Below are 19,118 nucleotides of genomic sequence, written 5' to 3' on the forward strand. Positions count from 1 at the left end.
CCCCCCCCCCCGAAATCGTTGTTGCACTATATGCTAACTTATTTGGATGTAAATTTAAAAAAATAAAAAATTAAATTAAAAAACAAAACAAAACAAAAAAACAACTCATGGTCCCCTCACCTGGGTGGCTCAGTCGGTTAAGCATCCAACTTCAGCTCAGGTCATGATCTCCCAAGTTTGAGCCCCACGTCGGGCTCTGTGCTGACAGCTCAGAGCCTGGAGCCTGCTTCAGATTCTGTGACTCCCTCTCTCTGCCCCTCCCCTGCTCATGCTCTTTCTCTCTCTCTCTCTCTCTCTCTCTCTCTCTCTCTCTCTCAATAAATAAATAAATATTAAAAAAATTGTTTAAAAAAGTCATGTCAGACCTCTAGAGGGATGTTAAGTGAAGCATGAAGTGAGTAATCTTGGGAGTCGATATATTGAGTTCTGTTATCCTGTAGAACAGTGTGACTAGAGTGCTAACAAGTTCCATTTAGGGACCTCGTGTTTTCCACACCCTCACGAGTATTACTGAATCTATTTATTTTATTTATTTATTTTTTAATTTTTAAGTTTATTTTGAGAGAGAGAGAGAGAGAGAGAGAGAGAGAGCATTGGCAAAGAGAGCGGAGAAACAGAGAATCCCAATCGGGCTCCACACTGTCAGTGTGGGGACCAATGCTGTCCGTGTGGATCTCCACCTCACAAACCAGGAGATTATGACAGGAGCTGAAACCAAGAGTCCAACACTTAACCGACTGAGCCACTCAGGTGCCCCTGAATCTATTTTTTTAAAGGAGAGTCCAATAATGGGATGCCTGAATGGCTCAGTTAGTTAAGCATCCGGCTCTTTATTTTGGCTCGGGTCTTGATCTCATGGTTCCTGAGATCAAGCCCCATGTCGGGCTCTGCGCTGGACCTGCTTGGGATTTTTTTCTCTCCCTCTCTCTGGTCCCACTCCTCCTCCCACACATGCCCTTTCTGTCTCTGTCTCTGTCTCTCTCTCAAAGTAAATAAATTTTAAAAAAATGAATAAAGTTAAAGGAGAGTCCAATAATAGAAAAGCAAAGGGAATCACAATAACAAACACTTGTGTCATCTTATTTAATATAACCAGTGATCGTGTGGCAAAATCCATGTCTCATGCATATATTTTTCATATCTTTCTAAGAATTAGGCCTATATGGTAGACATTTTTATGAATAGAATAAAGCAAATGTTTGGCTACAAGGTAATGGTAAAAATATAACTGTAGCATGTGATAAAATGAAAGCATTTTATGTATCACATGCTACAACCATCTATCAACTCCACCAGCGTATTCCAAAGAATGTGGTGTTAAACAAAGCAACTCTTTAAGACAAAATCAGATATAAACAATCATTTAATTAGTTTCATTAAAGCCTTTTAAGCATGCTCCCTGAAAAGTGATCTCTAATAAATGTAAAGGCTGGGTAACAGAATATTTTGCATGTTAGTTGGTTTCTGATTAGTTCTTTATTGCATAATTGAAGGTGTACCTAACAGTATTTTTAGTTATAATGTTGATGATAAATCAGTGTGATGGCAGTTTTTCTGGATAACCTTCCAAAAGTTTTTGAAAAATAAGTATCTTTTGTATACCAGATCTCCTTATTTCTACTTACTTATTTATGCAAATAAGTCTCTCAGTCCATGCATTACACAAGAAAGTAGATTATATCTCATACTGAGACCTTTTTCATTCTAGTAATAAGCAATATTTATCCACAAAGATGTAAACTCATTGGAGAAAAGAAACTACCTAAATCATTAAGAGAAACATTTCTGAAAGTTTTGACAGATTTGTCTTAGTTTGTCATTATCTTCTTAAAATTTTTAGTTGTGGTAAGGATTTCTGATAAATTTATCCTTCTTTTTTCCTTTTGATGATCATAAAGCAAATTTTTAATGTAATTGGTTTTTTATCAGTTAGTACTAATTTTAAATCCAGAAGAATTTTTTTTTTTTAATCTGATGTCAGGTACTAGAACAAGTAAGGTGAAAGGACAAGTGCGGTAGGCTTGAGGTGGAGGTTAATGGAAAAGTTGCAGTTATTAAGTAATGACAGTCTTAGTATGACCACAAGAGAGGCTATTGAAGGGTGTATGACAAGATCATGGGAACTTAAAGCAAGAATTTAATAGTTCAGAGTATCAGAAAATCATCTATGTGGTAATTAAAAGCACCAAGAATGATGAATGTAGTAAGAGGAGAGAACGACAGTGAGTGAACCAAACGATGGAAACTTCCAGGAGTGAGAGCAAACAAGACTTGTGGATTATGTGGTGTGGTGATGTGAGATTCAAAGATTAGAGAGGAGGAAAGGGGAGGGGAGAATTATCTGGAATTAGCTCTCAGACACAGACAGTGTCACATTAGATGCCCTCCTCCTCCCATCTCCATGCCCATTGGAATTGGGAGCAAAAGCGGCTGTAGTTGGAGAGATAATCGGAACTCAGGACAGGTATATGATGGCAGGGAATCTAGTTCAGTACCTCACTTCAGAGATGAGGAAGTTATTTTTAACTTTTTGAAAATTAATAGTTACTTAATTGTGAAGAATTTTACAGTGTTAAATGTGAGTAGATGTTAATACAGATTAGTCCTCTACACTCTCTACAGTTTTATTAAATTGACCATTCGTACCAGAATAATGAATTTCCGGCATTATAAGTTCCTCCTACAGATAAAAAGATTAAATTACATCCTGAAATTTCTAACACAGTTAGGTATACACATTCATTCTACTTGTAAATATATTTGGCAGAAAAGATGAAATAGAGTGTTTTTAATCTTATATGTTATTAATATAAATCATCAATGCGTACCAATAGATTATTTTTGACATACCAATGGTGGGAGATTAAAAAAAAGTAACAGCTGGATTCGATTTTAAAATCTTGTCTATTTTTAACACTCTTCATTCATTCATTTATTTTTACTGCTTCACTTATTGTCTGACATAAGTAGAAATTCTGACTTCTTCCTTAGCGTTCAACATCTGGTGCCTAAATCAGGCAGGCCTCGAGGAAGACACAGCACACCATTTGATTGGCCTGAATTTGGAAACAAATGCTTTATTTACTTATTTGTATTTATTTATTTATTGTAAGGCTTGAAGTCACCATCCTGAGAGCAAGATCGGATGCTTAGCTGACTGAGCCACCCAGGCGCGCCTGGAAACAAATGGTTTAAATGAACACATTTAAACTTCTTGGAGATTAAAGGCTAATAGTAATGGAAAATATCACTCCCTAAATATTTCTCCACTTGCATTTCTCAGGCAATGACAATTTTATAACATAACATTTTTTTTTGCTTTAACTGCTACAAAAGCAAAGTAAAATTCAGGGTTCAACAGAGCACAAGCTTGTTGCAACAGAGCAACAAGATATGTGTCTGGACACATTTATTTCTCATGTTTTAAAAGGCCTTTAGTTCTGTTTGTAAATTTTAGTGCCCAATTTAACATTGTGTTTAAGTTTATAACACACTTAATATCTTTTTGGAATAAGTACAGTCTTAATAAAAGCATAAATATTTTATGTTTTCCTCCTCACTGTGTTTGCTCTTCAAATGGCATCTGTCTTTTATCTTTATGGAAAATAGAACAGCTGAGAAAAACTGTAATACTTTTTTATGTGTAGAAGTGACTCCAAAAAATCCTATGATAATGTCTCAACTAGAGTTCACTGATTTCTCACATCACAAACTCTATGCTTTAATAGAAAAATTCCTTTAAGTCCAATATTCACTAATATTAACAGTTAATTTATTACATGTAGAAGCTTTTAACTGTTTCCACAGTTTTAATAGAGATAGCTCATTTTGCAAAACAACTTTTTCTTTGTGATTTAAAAGTACTTTTGGGGGGGGTGCCTGAGTGGCTCAGTTGGTTTAGTGTCTAACTCTTGATCTCAGCTCAGGTCTTGATCTCAGGGTCATGAGTTCAAGCCCGTCATTGGGCTCCATGCTGGGTGTGAAGCCTGCCTAAAAATAGATAATAATAAAATAAGATCTTTAAAAAATAAAAAAAAACTAAAAATAAAAGATTATTATGAAAATACAAATAAATAGATAAAATATTTTTTGAAGAATGGATAAGCTTTGAGACACCGATAAACATTCATTTATTCATATATGAATTCCACTGATCTTTCTAGGAAATAGAATTAAAATCTGTTTTTAAGGATTAGACCAAAATGAACAAGTATGTGCTCTGCTATTATCCTATAGCAATGTATCGTAGTTGTTTATTACTTCACCTGTGATCTGGCAATTTATAAACTCTGAATTTGCAAACATCCTTCCTTCACACAGGAGCATTTACACACATATGCATACCTACTTTCCAGCAGGCTCTGATAATATATCTGTCTGGGTACTAACTTGTCTAACTTCAGGTTGCTCTCTATTCTATCCTTAAAATCGGCGTGATTATTTTACTTTATTTCTTCTCAACCCTCATCTCTATACTTCAAGCTTCTTTATATTTTTTGAGTAATAAATTTGCTTTTATGTAAAAATGGTATACAATGAGGCCTTTGACTTCTAATTAATTTGCAGCCTCTGTGTTGTGAAATAAAGTCCCACTGGCAACCTGCATGTGTTGTAAATTTCAAAAAGATGTATATAATTGAAGTTTTTCCTTTGAAAAAGGTAATGGAGGAATCATAAGTCCAAAAAAATCCCCCCAAAACAAAACAACACAAAACAAAAAAATAAACAGAGTTGAAAAAATAGTAGGATGTGAAGGCTGAAATCAGAGTTTCCCAAGGTAACAGTTAACAGTACATAAAACTTCAAGCCATGGGAATAAATAGCCATCTGAACAGCCTAAGGAACATCAGGCCATTATGGCTATAAATACTGTATCCTGTGAGAACTTGTAAATGTTATCCTGCCTTCCTGAATTCATATCTTCCCAGATAGTACTGTCCTCCAGTGCCTCGCAGAAGCAAATACAAATCTTCTCCAGAAGAATGCTTCCTTATTCCAGGTTCCTGGAAATTCTTGCATGTTAACCATGAGCTAAACAACAAACAACAAAAAGAAACAATGCAGGAATGTGGCAACAGGTGACAAATTCAACACAAAGATTCATTCACTTAGATCTCTAAACTCCTCCAGCAATTATAATTTTCAACTACAGAATATTAAAATATTATCTTTAATAATGCTTAAGAAACAAACTGGAATAATGAGAGAGCAAATGAAAAGCAATAACATAAACAAATACAATTGACCGGTCGATGTGAAAAAATACCAAATTTCTTAATAAAAGATATATCAATGAAGTGATAACTCACTGAATAGCTTAACAGATCACTAACACAGCTGAAATGAGAAGTCCATACACAAGGGTGGAAGCCCTCAGCCAGCGGTCGCACAGAGATAGGGAAATGGAAAATAGGAGACAGAGTTAAGAAGACATACAGATAGAATGAGAGAAGGTATATTGCATATCTAATGGAAATTCCTCATGGAAAGGATGTAAAGAATGAAGTAAAGGCACTATTGAAGAGATAATGGAGGACTGTTTTCCAAAGTTGATGAAAGACAGGAGTCATCAGATTCTAGAATTAAGAAGTATCCTAAGCAGAAATTTACAAAGTGAAATTTATACCTAGATTTATAATACTTACACTTTTTTAACTAAATTCTTTTTATATGAATTCTTATATTAAAAATGCATACAAAGTTAACACTATATGTATTTATTTAAAAATCATTCAAAAATAAAACTGTTAGATGATAACATTATTTTGAAAAACATTGGGTAAATAGTTGCTATAACTTTGAGGTCTGAAATTCGTCAGATTCATTCTTTAGATCAGAAGTCACTTTCCAGTGTGTGTAAATGGGTGCCTCTTTTTTGTTAGTAAGCTTTTACTACAAAACAGACATGACACGGCCATTCATGTCTTGTTTGCGGCTCCTTTTAAGCTGTTTGCGGCTCCTTTTAAGCTACGGAAGCAGTGTTGAATAGTTCCAACAGCAACTGCATGGTCTACAGAGTCTAAAGCATTTACTATCTGGCCCTTTAAGAAAAAGTTTGTAGATTTCTCTTCCAGCTGAAGCCAATTTGATTAATTGCTCCTGAGAGAAAAATACATTGTTAAATATCATCACATTTAAGTATATCACTTAACAGTTCAATCTGTAGCCTAATAATGTTCTGAGAGTATATCAGCGTTATGAGAAATGTCAGCATGATTATTGAAGGAGAGGAGTGTGGAGAACACTTAAGACAGGGAGGGAGGCCTTGCGCAGGGCAGCGCAGTGAGGAGGCCTTGGGTGAAAATTCTGGGGCTGTCAACTCCTTATAGAAGAGAAGGAAGGGTATTGTATCGGAATAGGCACACTTCTGTAATAGATAACTTTGGTATCTCATGGGTTAGTTTAAGTAGAAAAATTATTTCTCTCTCACCTCACAGTCTGGTGGTGTTGTTAGGACTGGTGTCTCAGATCTGTACAGACATTTAGCGGCCCAGGTCCTCTCCGTGTGTCTTCCCATAACACCTGGGGCCTCCTACAGAGAAGTTAGCACATGACAGGCTTTTGTAGTCCAGGCCTGCAAACTTTTATATCAGCCTCTATTTCTTTGACTACAACTTTGGTTGTATGGCCAGACCCACCTACAAGAAAGACTAGAAAATGTAGCCTAACTGCCATATGCACAGGAAAAAGTGGACACGGGTTGGTGAACAGTATTTTCCATGGAGGTTGGGAAGTAGAGGGCACACATGTCCTAATTTATAAATCTGTGGGTTAAACATAGGCTTGCCATGCTATGGGGAATGGTTCAAAAATAATTTTTTCAGGCAGCTGCAGTTTTCTGCTTGATCTGTGGGTTCAGGCCACCCTGCAGATGCAGAAGCTTCTAGTAAGCAGTTCTTTGTAAGTCTCTCTCCATTCCTACACCTCACCCAAACAGGTCCTATACTATTCAGTCATCTGCACAGCAGTACCGTAGCCTCACTTGGGAGCTTGTTAGGCATGAAGAATCTCAGGCTTCACCCCAGTCTGAGTTTAGAAACATCTGGAGTTGATTTGTGTGAGCTTTACAAATTTCTAAGTGTCAGGTTAGAGTAATTTCTCTAGTCGTGTCATGTGCTAATTGGTCTGACATATTCTAAATGTTCGCTGACCACAGATGCTATAGTTACCATTTTTATATAGCTAAAAATAGAATTAATTTTACATTTCTTCTAGCCCCCAAACCTGTCATCATTAGACTTTCCTGAAAAGAGACCAAGGATTATTGCTTGTGTTATTTTAGCATGAAAAAAAAGTCAGAAATTTAAAAGTGCTATAGTTATTTGAAAAAGTAATCCCAGGAATACTTTCTACCCTTTTATTTAGTTGACAGAGAAAGGATAAAAATCGCTACCTGTTTCAAAGTAATGATTACACAAGTCGAGAAAGGATTTATTCTTATACTTTTTGCACAATTAACTTATCAGATACAGCAAAGGTATAATCATAATTAACAAAATGCTTCAAAGCATAGAAAATCATAGATACTATTGTACAAACATAATAAATGTTATCTGAAGGGTCAGTTTGTTGCTTAATATCCATTTAGATATTTTTACCATGTTCCTTTGGTAATTAATAGGGTACTATATTAGTCTGGGTTCTCCAGAGAATCTATATATAGTTTCTCATGGGTTAACAGAAATACAAAAATTATCTACACAAAAATTGTAACCTATATATAGGTTTTCTCTGTGTCTCCCTCTATATCTATTATATTTATGTGTGTATATATATGTATACACACACACACACATATATATATAATATTTTATGATACTATTATAATTATGTCATATTATAAATATATATGATTATATATTTATTATAAGGAATTATCCACACAGTGATGGACGCTGAGAGGTCCTAGGCTTTGCAGTCAGAAAGCTGGAGACCCAGGAGAGGCTAGTCCAAATCCAAAGGCCTCAGAACCAAGAGTAAAATTCCAGTCTGAGTATGAGTCAGAAAGCAGGAGAAGGCTGATGTCCTAGCTCAAAGACAGTCAGGCAGAGAGAGCAAATTCTCTTACCCAGCCTTTTTTGTTCTATTCAGGTCTTCAGTGGATGGATGAGGTGAACCCACACTGGGGAGGGCAATCTGCTTTATTCAGTCTACCAACTTTAATTTTAATCTCATTCAAAAACACGCTGACAGACACAGCCAGAATAATGTTTAACCAGATATCAGGGTACTCCATAGCCCCATTAAGTTGATATATAAAAGTAACCATCACAAGTACTATAACCATGATGTATGTATTTAACTTTATAACCAGTTGTTATTCTTATTACCTGTTTTGTCATTCCATTATCTTTTGTTATTATGGAATAATTTTGTCGTAATCATTATATTGCTGATTTCCCTCATCTGTTTCTGCAGAAATTCAGTAACAGCATAGATGCACACGCACACACACACACACACACACACACACACTCAACTAACAATTTGGTCCTAATATTTCAGATACTTGACGTGCTTCACAAGCCAACTAGATTTGAAGAGAAAGATTTGTGGTTTTTGTAGTTGTTGTTATTTTAACTAGAAGAAACTTAACTAATATGAATGGAGATATTTCTATGGGAAATAATCCAATAAATTCTTTTTCTTTTAACTTCTCTATCCCTATTCCTTTACTCAACATAGGCATTTCTTGGTAAATTACATACATCTTATCTGAGAAAAATGAATTTTTGGTTAGGTGTGCGGCACTTTTTAGATTTTTAGATTCCATAGATTTCTTATCTTTTCTTTAATTCTAATTTCAAGCAAGATAAAAGAAAAATAATTTAATTGAGCTCCTTCCTTAACTCTCTATTTTTCCTCATCTCTTACATTTATATAAGATAAAGTCTGTTTCATATACAAATGCATACATGGCATAGCCTGTAGCATTTTATTGCAAAAGTCGTGGAAGAGGCTTTGTACAGTGCTTTTCTGAAATACCTCCTGATTCATGAAAAAATAGTTCCATTTCTAGAAGACTTAAATTATTCCTTGTTCCATATAAATAAATGATTTAAAAGAATTAATCCCTTTATTTTTTAAGGGCATGTGAACTGGTTAAACAAAAGATACTTACATACACTCTAAAGTTTCTTTCTGCCCATTAAAGTGAGTACAATGTGTGCGTTCTAACGAGGCAATACTCAGTCGCCTCTCCCCCATCAGTTGTAGGATACCTCATTCAGGCTCTGAGTTGGGCAGAGAGTGAACAGGTTGGCACCCATGAACTAGTACAAGGGCAAGATCAGCCTGAAGAAAGACTGAAGGGACAAAGTGGAAACTCAACAAAGAAGTAAAGAGAGGAGATTATTTCCCTGGTTCAGCCAATGTCACCTGAAAGGAAAAGAGGCATCTCTGGGAATTTAATGTCATCTGGTTAAAATAACAATGGCCTTTCATTGATCTGGATCTTTATTGCTTTAGGTAGACATAATACTTTTCCCTTTTGGGATGCTGATTCAAGAAGTGTTCGTTTTCTAAGCCTACACTTGGGTAAAAGTTGAGTTGGAGTATTTTGAATGATAATAGGAAGTGGCAGATTACCAAAGATTCAATGTAAATAGAACTCTGTGCAAAACTGCTCCCTGTGTCATTATTCTGAAGATGTATTCATCAATAGCAATTGAGATAAGGAGGCCCTCAGGAGGAGTATGTTCTTACCACTCTCTTTACTATGCAGCTTTAAAGAGGCAGGAAAGAGCCAGAAGGGCCATCAGAAGTCATAGATCATTCACACAAGATATACTGTGTAGTGACCTCGATGACTTGAGAATTTATAACAAAGAATTAATGAAAATGGAGAATTCTCAATAAAAATGTGGGAATAGAAACACAGAACAGCTAATTATTGAATAAATGCTCTCTCCCCTTTACTATTTCACATTCAGGTTAAAATGTGAGCACTGAGAATTTAAGGGAGTCACTTAAACGTCTGTAGATATATTCCTTTTCATGATCAATACTTCTGCCTTTAAAGTACAAATTTCAACAGCTAAATGCTTTACATTCTGAAGGAAATAAAATTTCAAGTAATTATATTGTTAACTAAAGAATTAAAAAATGACCTGTTTTTCAGCTTCTTAAGAAGCTAAGAAGCATCAGGTCTAGTACTTAAGGACAGGAGTAAAGTCTGCCTTGCACAGAGAGATGATGAATAGAAATCAAATCATAATGTGATATGACTTGTTCCGCTTACATGGCGTTTTGGAAACCTTGCTCTGGGCCAAAAAAAAAAAAAAAAAGTAGCAAGAGTTTGGTAAATTCTGTGTGGCCTGAACAGAAATCCAGGTAAACATAGGTAGCCTGAGTGCATTATGTTGTAAATGTGTTCAGCTCAGTTCATTCACTCAACAGACATTTATTGAACATGAACTAGGTGCCAAGCATGAAATAAACCAAGCTTTCAAAAGGCTGCATGCGTAAAAGAAAATGACAACACATTGTGCTTTCAGGACAGTCTAGTCTAACAGAATATAAACAAAGGAATGATCAAAACAAAGCAAAGCAAAAATCTTGTGACAAGTACCGTGATAGACATCAACACTCATTGTGAAATCAGAGAGCGGGAGGGGAATTTTAATTCTGGGAGAGCAGGAATCCTTCACAAAGGATACAACTTTGATCTGAAACTTGAAAAATATCTATAATTTTGACAGTTTTATGGAGAAGTGGAAAAGAATTTCAGGCTTAGGGAACAGAAGATGAGAATACACAGAAGTAGCATATTTTCAGAAACATGGGAAATGTGGGTCATTCTTACATGGTGGAGTAGTAGGAAAGACAGCTAAAAGCAGAAATGGATCATATTATAAAGTACCTTACATGTTATGAATGTGAATTTTTTCCAAGCTGGGAATGAGGAATCAATAAGTGTTTTATTTTGTTTTGTTTTAATTCAAGCACACGAATATTTTTTTAAAATGTTTTAGAAATATAACACTGCAGGGGTGCCTGGGCGGCTCAGTTGGTCAAGCGTCCGACTTCAGCTCATGTCATGATCTCACGGTCCCTGAGTTTGAGCCCTGCGACTTGGTCTCTGGGCTAACAGCTCAGAGCCTGGAGCCTGCTTTGGATTCTGTGTCTCCCTCTTTCTCTGCCCCTCCCGCACTCGTGCTCTGTCTCTCTCTGTCTCAAAAATGTAGACATACATTAAAAAATTAAAAAAAAAAAGAAATATAACACTGCATATGAAGAATCAATGTAAGGAAAAGTGGTTATTGTGATGTGAGTTATGAGTCTATTTCAGAGGTGGTCACAGGAAATGACAGGAAAAGGTATATTTAAGAGGTACTTCTAATACAGCTGATTGGAGGTAGAGGAAAAGGAAGATCGAGAATTTGAGGATGATGCAAGTTTACTGCAAAGTAGTAAAATTTCTGTCAGTGAGGCTAAGAAACCTTACTTGACTTTACGCCGTATCAATTCAAGACCTGACATGCCATCTCCAGGCCTTTTACACTGAACAATAAGAATCATTAACTTCGTTCCCTTTCAGTAGAGCAAATAGGGAGACTCTTATAGGTGATACATTCTAAAATGTGTGTGCAGAGAGAAGTTCAGGATTATGTACTCTTGTCTAGAACCTGAGAACGCAAAATGAAACAAAATGAACCAGACTCTTAGTGAAACGTGGATGATGACATTGTGGAGAGCACGTTATCCCCTAAGACAGCGTATGTATCAGTCCCTTTAGAGACTACAGTGTTTCATCTCAAATTATACTTTCTTCACCTGTTTTCAAATTTATTTTCACATTTTGATCTGACAGTGTAGAAAGCCTAGAATTTAATCACCATCAGAGAGGTAGTATCTCATAGCAGTTGACAAGGAAGATTCCATCTAGACCTAAATTGCTTGGGTTCAAATATTTGATCTGTCATTTATTACCTGTGTGATTTAAAGCAAGTGACTTATACTTTCTTTGATGGAATTTATTCTTTTGTAAAACAGAAATGATAGTAGCTAGAACTATTATTAGGAGAATACTATAATTACAGTGAGGAATAAATAATAAAAGCAAGCGCTACGAGTGCCTTCAGCAAAGGCTAGATACTAATCTAAGCGTTTTGTGTATATTGTCTCATCAATTGGTCATAAAAAGCTCACAAATTATGTATTATTACCCCATTTGCAGATGAAGACAAATCATGGTACAGAGATGGATTGATTTGCCTGCCAAGCAGAAAGTGTTTGACAGACTTAACTATTTGAACTCAGGCAGGGGGGTGCACTGTCCGTCTTAAAACCACTTTATTTCCTGATTCTTTTATGGGTGGTTTTATTTTAAGCCACAGAAGTGGGTGAGCTCATACATGTAATGTGTTTAGAACAGAGTCCGGCATGATGAAGCCAGTAGGGGCTAGCTGCTGCTGCCCTTGACTACTGTTTCCGCTACAACTTAGTAGGTGTGAAAGAATGAGTATCTGAAGTGCCTTATTTACATACACCTTGTATGTATATAACAACAGTATCTTCGCATCAGTATAACTTCTGCTATGTAAGAGAAGTCTCTACTACAGCCGCTTATTACTGGTAACATTCTCTGTGTTTTGTTGTTGTTGTTTTTTTATTTATGTGGTTAATTGTCTAGCTTCATGTGGTAGGTTATGAACTCGTTAAGAAGAGAAAGTTTGTCCCTTGTTTCTGTTTTTTACCCAGTTACCAGCGAAGAGCTGGGTACATCGTAGGTAATCAGTAAATATTTGAGATAAACAAAGGTAGACACAACAGAAATGAGAAGAAAGGGATTTTTTTTTTTTTTTTACCTTAGTCACTTGCACTGCCTGTGACAAAAGCATTGAAATAAGAAGGACATTTTGCATTATTTCTCTAAAACCATTAGCAAGGTTTCAACTAGGACGTAGGAAAAAAGAAGGTGTGCATAGAAGAATCATAAACAGGGGACTTCAGGTCCTCTTAACATTACCATTGCTTTTCTTCCTGAGTCTCCCACTTGCTTTGCCTCAAGGGTAGCAAAGAAGGCAGACAGCTTTCCTAGAGTCACAGCCAAAAAGCAGGTCAAGTCCAGAATACTCTGATATGCCTGCCACAGGAGTTTCCTTGATTTTGAAGGACAAATATTTGAATCAAAGATGAAGTTATTTTCCTCCAAAAAGAAAATATATTTATATTACTATATTGTACAGAATAATATTACACCTACTTACTTACCCTCACACAGAATTTAGATGTCTTATTCCTACTTACCAAGGACGTTTCTCCCCTTTGTGTTCTCAGCAAGAATAAGCTGTAAGAGAGTACTGCTATGTTGTGAAATTAGACACTAGCTTTCAAAGTCTTGGAACACAGGAATATAATACAAAGGTCTATAAGGAGGGCATGTAGAGAAGAGAGTGGAAAGCAACAATTTATTCAAGGAAATAATTTTCTTACATATAGATCTTTGGAGAGAGGAACACAACAAAGGAGCTTTATAAAGCGTTAAATGTCAGTTGTTTTTGCAAAGAGGTAGTTTTGTGGTACTAATTTTTACCTAAAAAAAAGGTTTGGTATTAGATTTATAAATTGCTGAGGATTGTACTTCTTTAGATGATTGAAAGAGTTTCTATCAGTTTTATCATATACATTTTTATCATGTATATGTATATTTTACTTAGTAATGAGTGGATATTATGTAAAAGGTCATGCATAAGCCATGGTTCTAACTCACAGAGATGTCACCGAGCTGATATATAATGCAGAAATGATAGTGTAATTTTTCAGGGAAGATGATGCACTTAAATGCATTACATTTTGTTTAATGAAAAGTAGCTTTTTTTTTTAATTAATTAATTAATTTATTTATTTATTTATGTGATTTCTCGAACTCACAACCTCACCATCAAACGTTGCATATTCTTCTGACTGAGCCAGCCAGGCGCCCCGATAGTTTTTTGTTTTGACTCAGCTCACCCAATTATATTTTAACAAATCAGTATAACATAATAATATATCGATACTACATGAATACAACATAGAGAATTGTTCATTACCCCTCCTAGCTATATGTTTCTGGTTTTAGTAACAAGATTGCTATTTTTATCATAGTAAAGTTTTAATATAGATATATAAAAATTGAATTCTGAGGGGAAATTTAGTGGACTCACAGAAGAGGAGGGATGAATGCTAGGGGGAGAACCTCAACATTTCTGTGATTACAGTAAGAGAAAAGTAGATAGAAATGTTGTAAACTATGACATAATGATGCCTTACTTCTAACCCAAGTCTATCTCTCTACTAAATTAGATGAAATTCTTATTGACTTTTAAAATGGACTTTTCTGTCTTCTTAAAAAATTTAGTAAAGCAGTAATTATTTTAATATACTTACATGGTCCTGAAATTACATAATGTTAATGGTTATTCTTTTTTTATGCTATGGTTCACAGAAATTTAGGCTCAGCCAAGCAAATAAAAGCATATCTTGTCATCAACTTTTAAACATATAAACATTAATTATGTATTATTTATATATATAATATAAATATATTTATGTATGATATATTTATAATGTATATTTATAGGTTATATCTGTTATTTTATAACATATTGTATGTAACATGTATAACATTATATGTTATTTTATAAAAATATTGTAACAATCTGAATTAAAATTCCACCAATATATCTTCATGGTGTATTGAACTACAAGATATTTTAAAGGCTTGTGCTGTTTCTTACATTCATATTGATTTTATTTAATTAAAAAAACATTTTTTAGTGAATGAATTACATGTAATTAATTTTACCAACTTAAATAGAATCTTTGTGTGCTTTTAAGAACCATGTACTGGATATAATTGCATGCAGTCCTTAGTCCATGACCTACACTGTAAACAGAATTAGAACATATTGCTCAGAAAAAAAGATGTAATTAATTTTAAATATTTTCAAAGATGGATGTCCACAGCATAGAAGTACCTATACCTAGATTTATATTTTGAAACTATACACAGAACACTTGTGATTTGTGGCACAAAAAAATGAGTTGTGGTAAGAGAGGCAGTGAATGAAATTAACCATAGTGTTTTTTGTACAACCAGTCTCACGCAACAGAATAAATGTATTCTTCACAATGTGGAAAATTAATTTTTAAAAACGCAAACCTTGGGGCTCCCGGTTTGCTTTTTTAAAGCAACTGCCTCTGTCAGTTGAGCGTCTGACTCTTGATTTCGGCTCAGGTCATGATCCTAGGGTTGTAGCATCAAGTCCCACATTGGGCTCTGTGCTGAGAGTGGAGCCTACTTAAGATTCTCTCTCTCTCTTTCCGTCTCCTTCTGCCCCTCTCCTCTGCTCCTGCACATTCTTTCTCTCTGAATTAAAAATAGATAGATAGATAGATAGATAGATAGATAGATAGATAGATAGATAGATGATAGATAAAATCTCAGAGTAGACTTAATAGCAAAACCCACTTTTAAAAGTGTGCGCGCGCGCGCGTGTGTGTGTGCTTGTGTGTGTACATCTTCAATCACTGCTTTGCATCTAGTCAGATGTCATACAAATCAACTTTAGGAAAAAGCCCATGGAGTCCACCCATGAATATCCAAATCACAAATCTCAAATGCTAATCTCAAATGAATTTTTGTATGGCTTATATATAAAAGCACTTTTGGTTTTTTTTTTGTTTGTTTTGTTTTGGTTTTTTTTTGTTTTGTTTTTTAATTTTTTTTAACGTTTATTTATTTTTGAGACAGAGAGAGACAGAGCATGAACGGGGGAGGGTCACACAGAGAGGGAGACACAGAATCTGAAACAGGCTCCAGGCTCTGAGCTGTCAGCACAGAGCCCCACGCGGGGCTCGAACCCACAGACCGTGAGATCATGACCTGAGCCAAAGTCGGAAGCTCAACCGATCGAGCCACCCAGGCGCCCCTATAAAAGCACTTTTGTATCCACACTGACACAGAAGTGACATACCACCTGGATGGGGAGGATGGTATTGGGAGAGATTTTCATAGAATTTTATTACCTGGGTTAAAAGCTCCATGAGGGCAGGTACCGTTCTGTTTGATCACTGAAATTTCTCAAACCTCTAGAACATTACAGCACTCATAGTGAGCACTCAGCAAATATTTGATGAATGAATGGATGGACAGTTTGTAAATGATCACCCTGCTTATGTTTTAGATCATAAAAATGAAAATTTAGGCAGTTGTAAGTTACTTATGGGATACATTGGTGGCAAAAGCCCAAAATGTAGGTTCCTAAGGCAATGGTATTGTCCTTCAATAAATTATGTCACTGTTAAGTCCTAAATTAGTGATGAAAGTAAACATCTAACCAAGGTTAGATATACTAAGGGAGAATTTCCAGGCAAATATCTTATATTCTGATATTCTGTAAACCTCCCTACATAAGCCATTTTATGATTTACAGGGCATTTCCATGTGAGGTAAATACACAAGCTAGTATCATGTTTTTTTATGAAGATTTATTTACCCACTCAGTAAATACCTAGTAAATGCTTTTTTTTTCAGCAGCATGCTAAGTATCGAGGATATAATTGTATATGTGTGATTTCTATGGTCCCTGTCCCAAGGACATTTCTTCTTATGACAGAAATAAACAAACAAGTAAACACATACCCAGGCAAAATAGATTTGTCTTGTGATGGGTGTTTTGAACCAAATAAGTGGAGACCGGGGGGTTTGGGGATTGAATGAATCTGTAGTTACGGTGATCAGGGGAGGCAATTTTGAGGAGATGATATTTAAGGTGGGATCTGAAAGTTGCAAACTCAACTTAAAAAGGGGCTTCCTCCTTTGGGTAGGCTTTAAAACATCTCCATAGTAGGCATATATTCCAATGGCTATATGGAGAGGAGAGGAGTTACTACACCTTGACTGTACAGCAATCGGTAGAGTTGGAAATCATTGCATCGAATAGTTAATGCCCATTTACCAAAGTGGAAACATTCCTATCCCCTCAAGTCATTATTATGAAGCACCCCTATCTTTTTATCATGTTGTTCAACCAGTGTTTGGGATGTTAAAATAACTGCTTAATATAAAGCAAAGAATTAGAATTCTGGTAGTACCCAAACAAATGCAGTATAGTTTTATATATTAAGTTTGACTATATTTCTATTTTTTATTTGATTTCTTTATTTTATACATGTTTCCCAGGATAGTCCACTGGTCTTACAGTCTGACAGGAATGTAACAGTGAATGCGAGAAATCACATGGGGCAGTTAACTGGACAGCTGACAGTAGGTGAGTGCTTTGGAGTTAAGATTGCTCATAGCATCTTACTCCATTTAAAATTTGGGGATTGTTTAAATTGGGGAAAGCAAAGGTATATTATTTCTCTAATAAAAGCAGACATCCTTTTTTAGCCCAGTTACCTTGCACATGATTTGATATTTCATAAGTTAGTTATACTTTTCTCTATTTGCTAGTTCTTACTCTTGTCAGTGTGTTACTATGAGACAAGTATAAAAATTTTGTTATTACTCTTAGGTTATGAAATGCAGCATTTTCCTAACAAAACATGTGAGATATAACATCATGTGGTCTATATATCCTTTGTTTTAGGTAAATCATTCCTAATAAATATTATCTGCTAGTAATAATTAGAAATGACATGGTTAGTTAAATATAACAAATCTTAGCATTTATCAATTACTTATGAATTTGGTATTGAGTTTATCTAAATTTTAAGGTTTATATGCTTTAGAAGTTATGCTGATGATAAAATGTTATTAATATTTTCTCATATTGTAAAGAAATTAGAGATTCATATTACATGGCATTATTATTTGACTTAATTTTTATAAGAAAAATGGCAAATAAAAAGTCAGTTCTAATTATGTAAAACAATAAGATTTGATTTATATGTAAATGCTAAATTATCTTTAGAATACTGTATTTTTCTGTGGGGAAATTACCTAATATTGATAATATATGTATGTATATAAAAGTATAAATAGCAAATTACAATTTGAGGAATGAGTTATCCTTATCTTAATGAGAAATTAATGAATACCTTAATACAAATGCATGTTTCCGGTATTTCTTTTTAAATTACACAAGTACATGGCATTTGAAATGTGAGGTTTGTAAATATGAATTTGACTGTCTACTTCCTTTGTAGGTATATGAAACACTTTTTGAAATGCTATTTGCCTTAATGAAGCCAAAAATGAAATTTATGTTTTATCAGACATGTATTTCCAAAAAATACAATTGTACTTTATTCATAATAATTGAATTTTATTTTATACATTGTTCACATCATTAAAGTTGGTCACTTGTCATCATTTGAATACTGGAGGAGAAAAATAAAAGGAGGATAAACTGAAAAGTTGAATAAGAGATAATATTAATGGGCAGTGATAGTTTTGTTTGTACTGACTTTTTTTTTCAGTAGTCTCCCTTATTTAAATTTAAGTTGCAGGCAATCATATTTGGGAAACTCCAGAGGGCTGCAATGTGGTCCTGCGGTGTAAGCATGAAAGAAGGTCCATAATGCCATGTCTATAACATTATCTCTGTAAAACATTAATGCTAATTAGATATGAAATAATTGGGATGTAATTCTTCTGAATATTTACTTTTAAAATCTGCTTAAAGTCACAGTCTGATGCTTCATAGAAGATCTCATATCTCATCATAATTCCCCTTGTTTAATGCTCAGTAAATTTTAGAGAATACATGAAGTCCTAGGAGCTGCAAGCCTTTATTGTCACAATCATTTACTCATCTTTGATATTTTCATTTCCATTCATCAAAAATCAATGACATAGCCAAATTATATAGAAACCGTAATTACATTCTGCGATTTCTCACTTTTCTGTCTTCATTAATTCTTCAAAGCTTAAAGTCATGGCTGCCTTAGATAAGTCTTACTATGTGGTAATAAGGCAGAGTGTCATTTGCAAGAATTTAAACCAAGTGATATTAACATTTGGTGCTAGTTTCCTCTCCATAATTCACTTTTTGAGGATTAAACGCCACATAAAATAGAAGCAACCAAGGGCAGCTTCTGCCCTTTTTGGTTTCTTCTGAGGTCTGAGGTGCTTGCCTTCCTTCATTGCCCAAGGGGATTTACAAGAGAGTCAGGGAGAGGGAGAA

At 34.9% G+C, this 19,118-nt stretch overlaps 1 protein-coding gene across 2 annotated transcripts in view; it reads left to right on the forward strand.

Moving 5' to 3' along the window:
- Positions 1-19,118, forward strand: part of SGCZ (sarcoglycan zeta) — a 542,868-nt gene that overhangs the window by 403,904 nt on the left and 119,846 nt on the right. For both annotated transcript variants that reach the window (XM_042982634.1, XM_042982633.1), the window contains exon 4: positions 17,171-17,258. In XM_042982634.1, the coding sequence (XP_042838568.1) occupies positions 17,171-17,258 (88 nt within the window). The remainder of the gene's footprint in view (positions 1-17,170; positions 17,259-19,118) is intronic.

Source organism: Panthera tigris, chromosome B1, assembly GCF_018350195.1.
Source record: "Panthera tigris isolate Pti1 chromosome B1, P.tigris_Pti1_mat1.1, whole genome shotgun sequence".
NCBI lineage: Eukaryota > Metazoa > Chordata > Mammalia > Carnivora > Felidae > Panthera > Panthera tigris.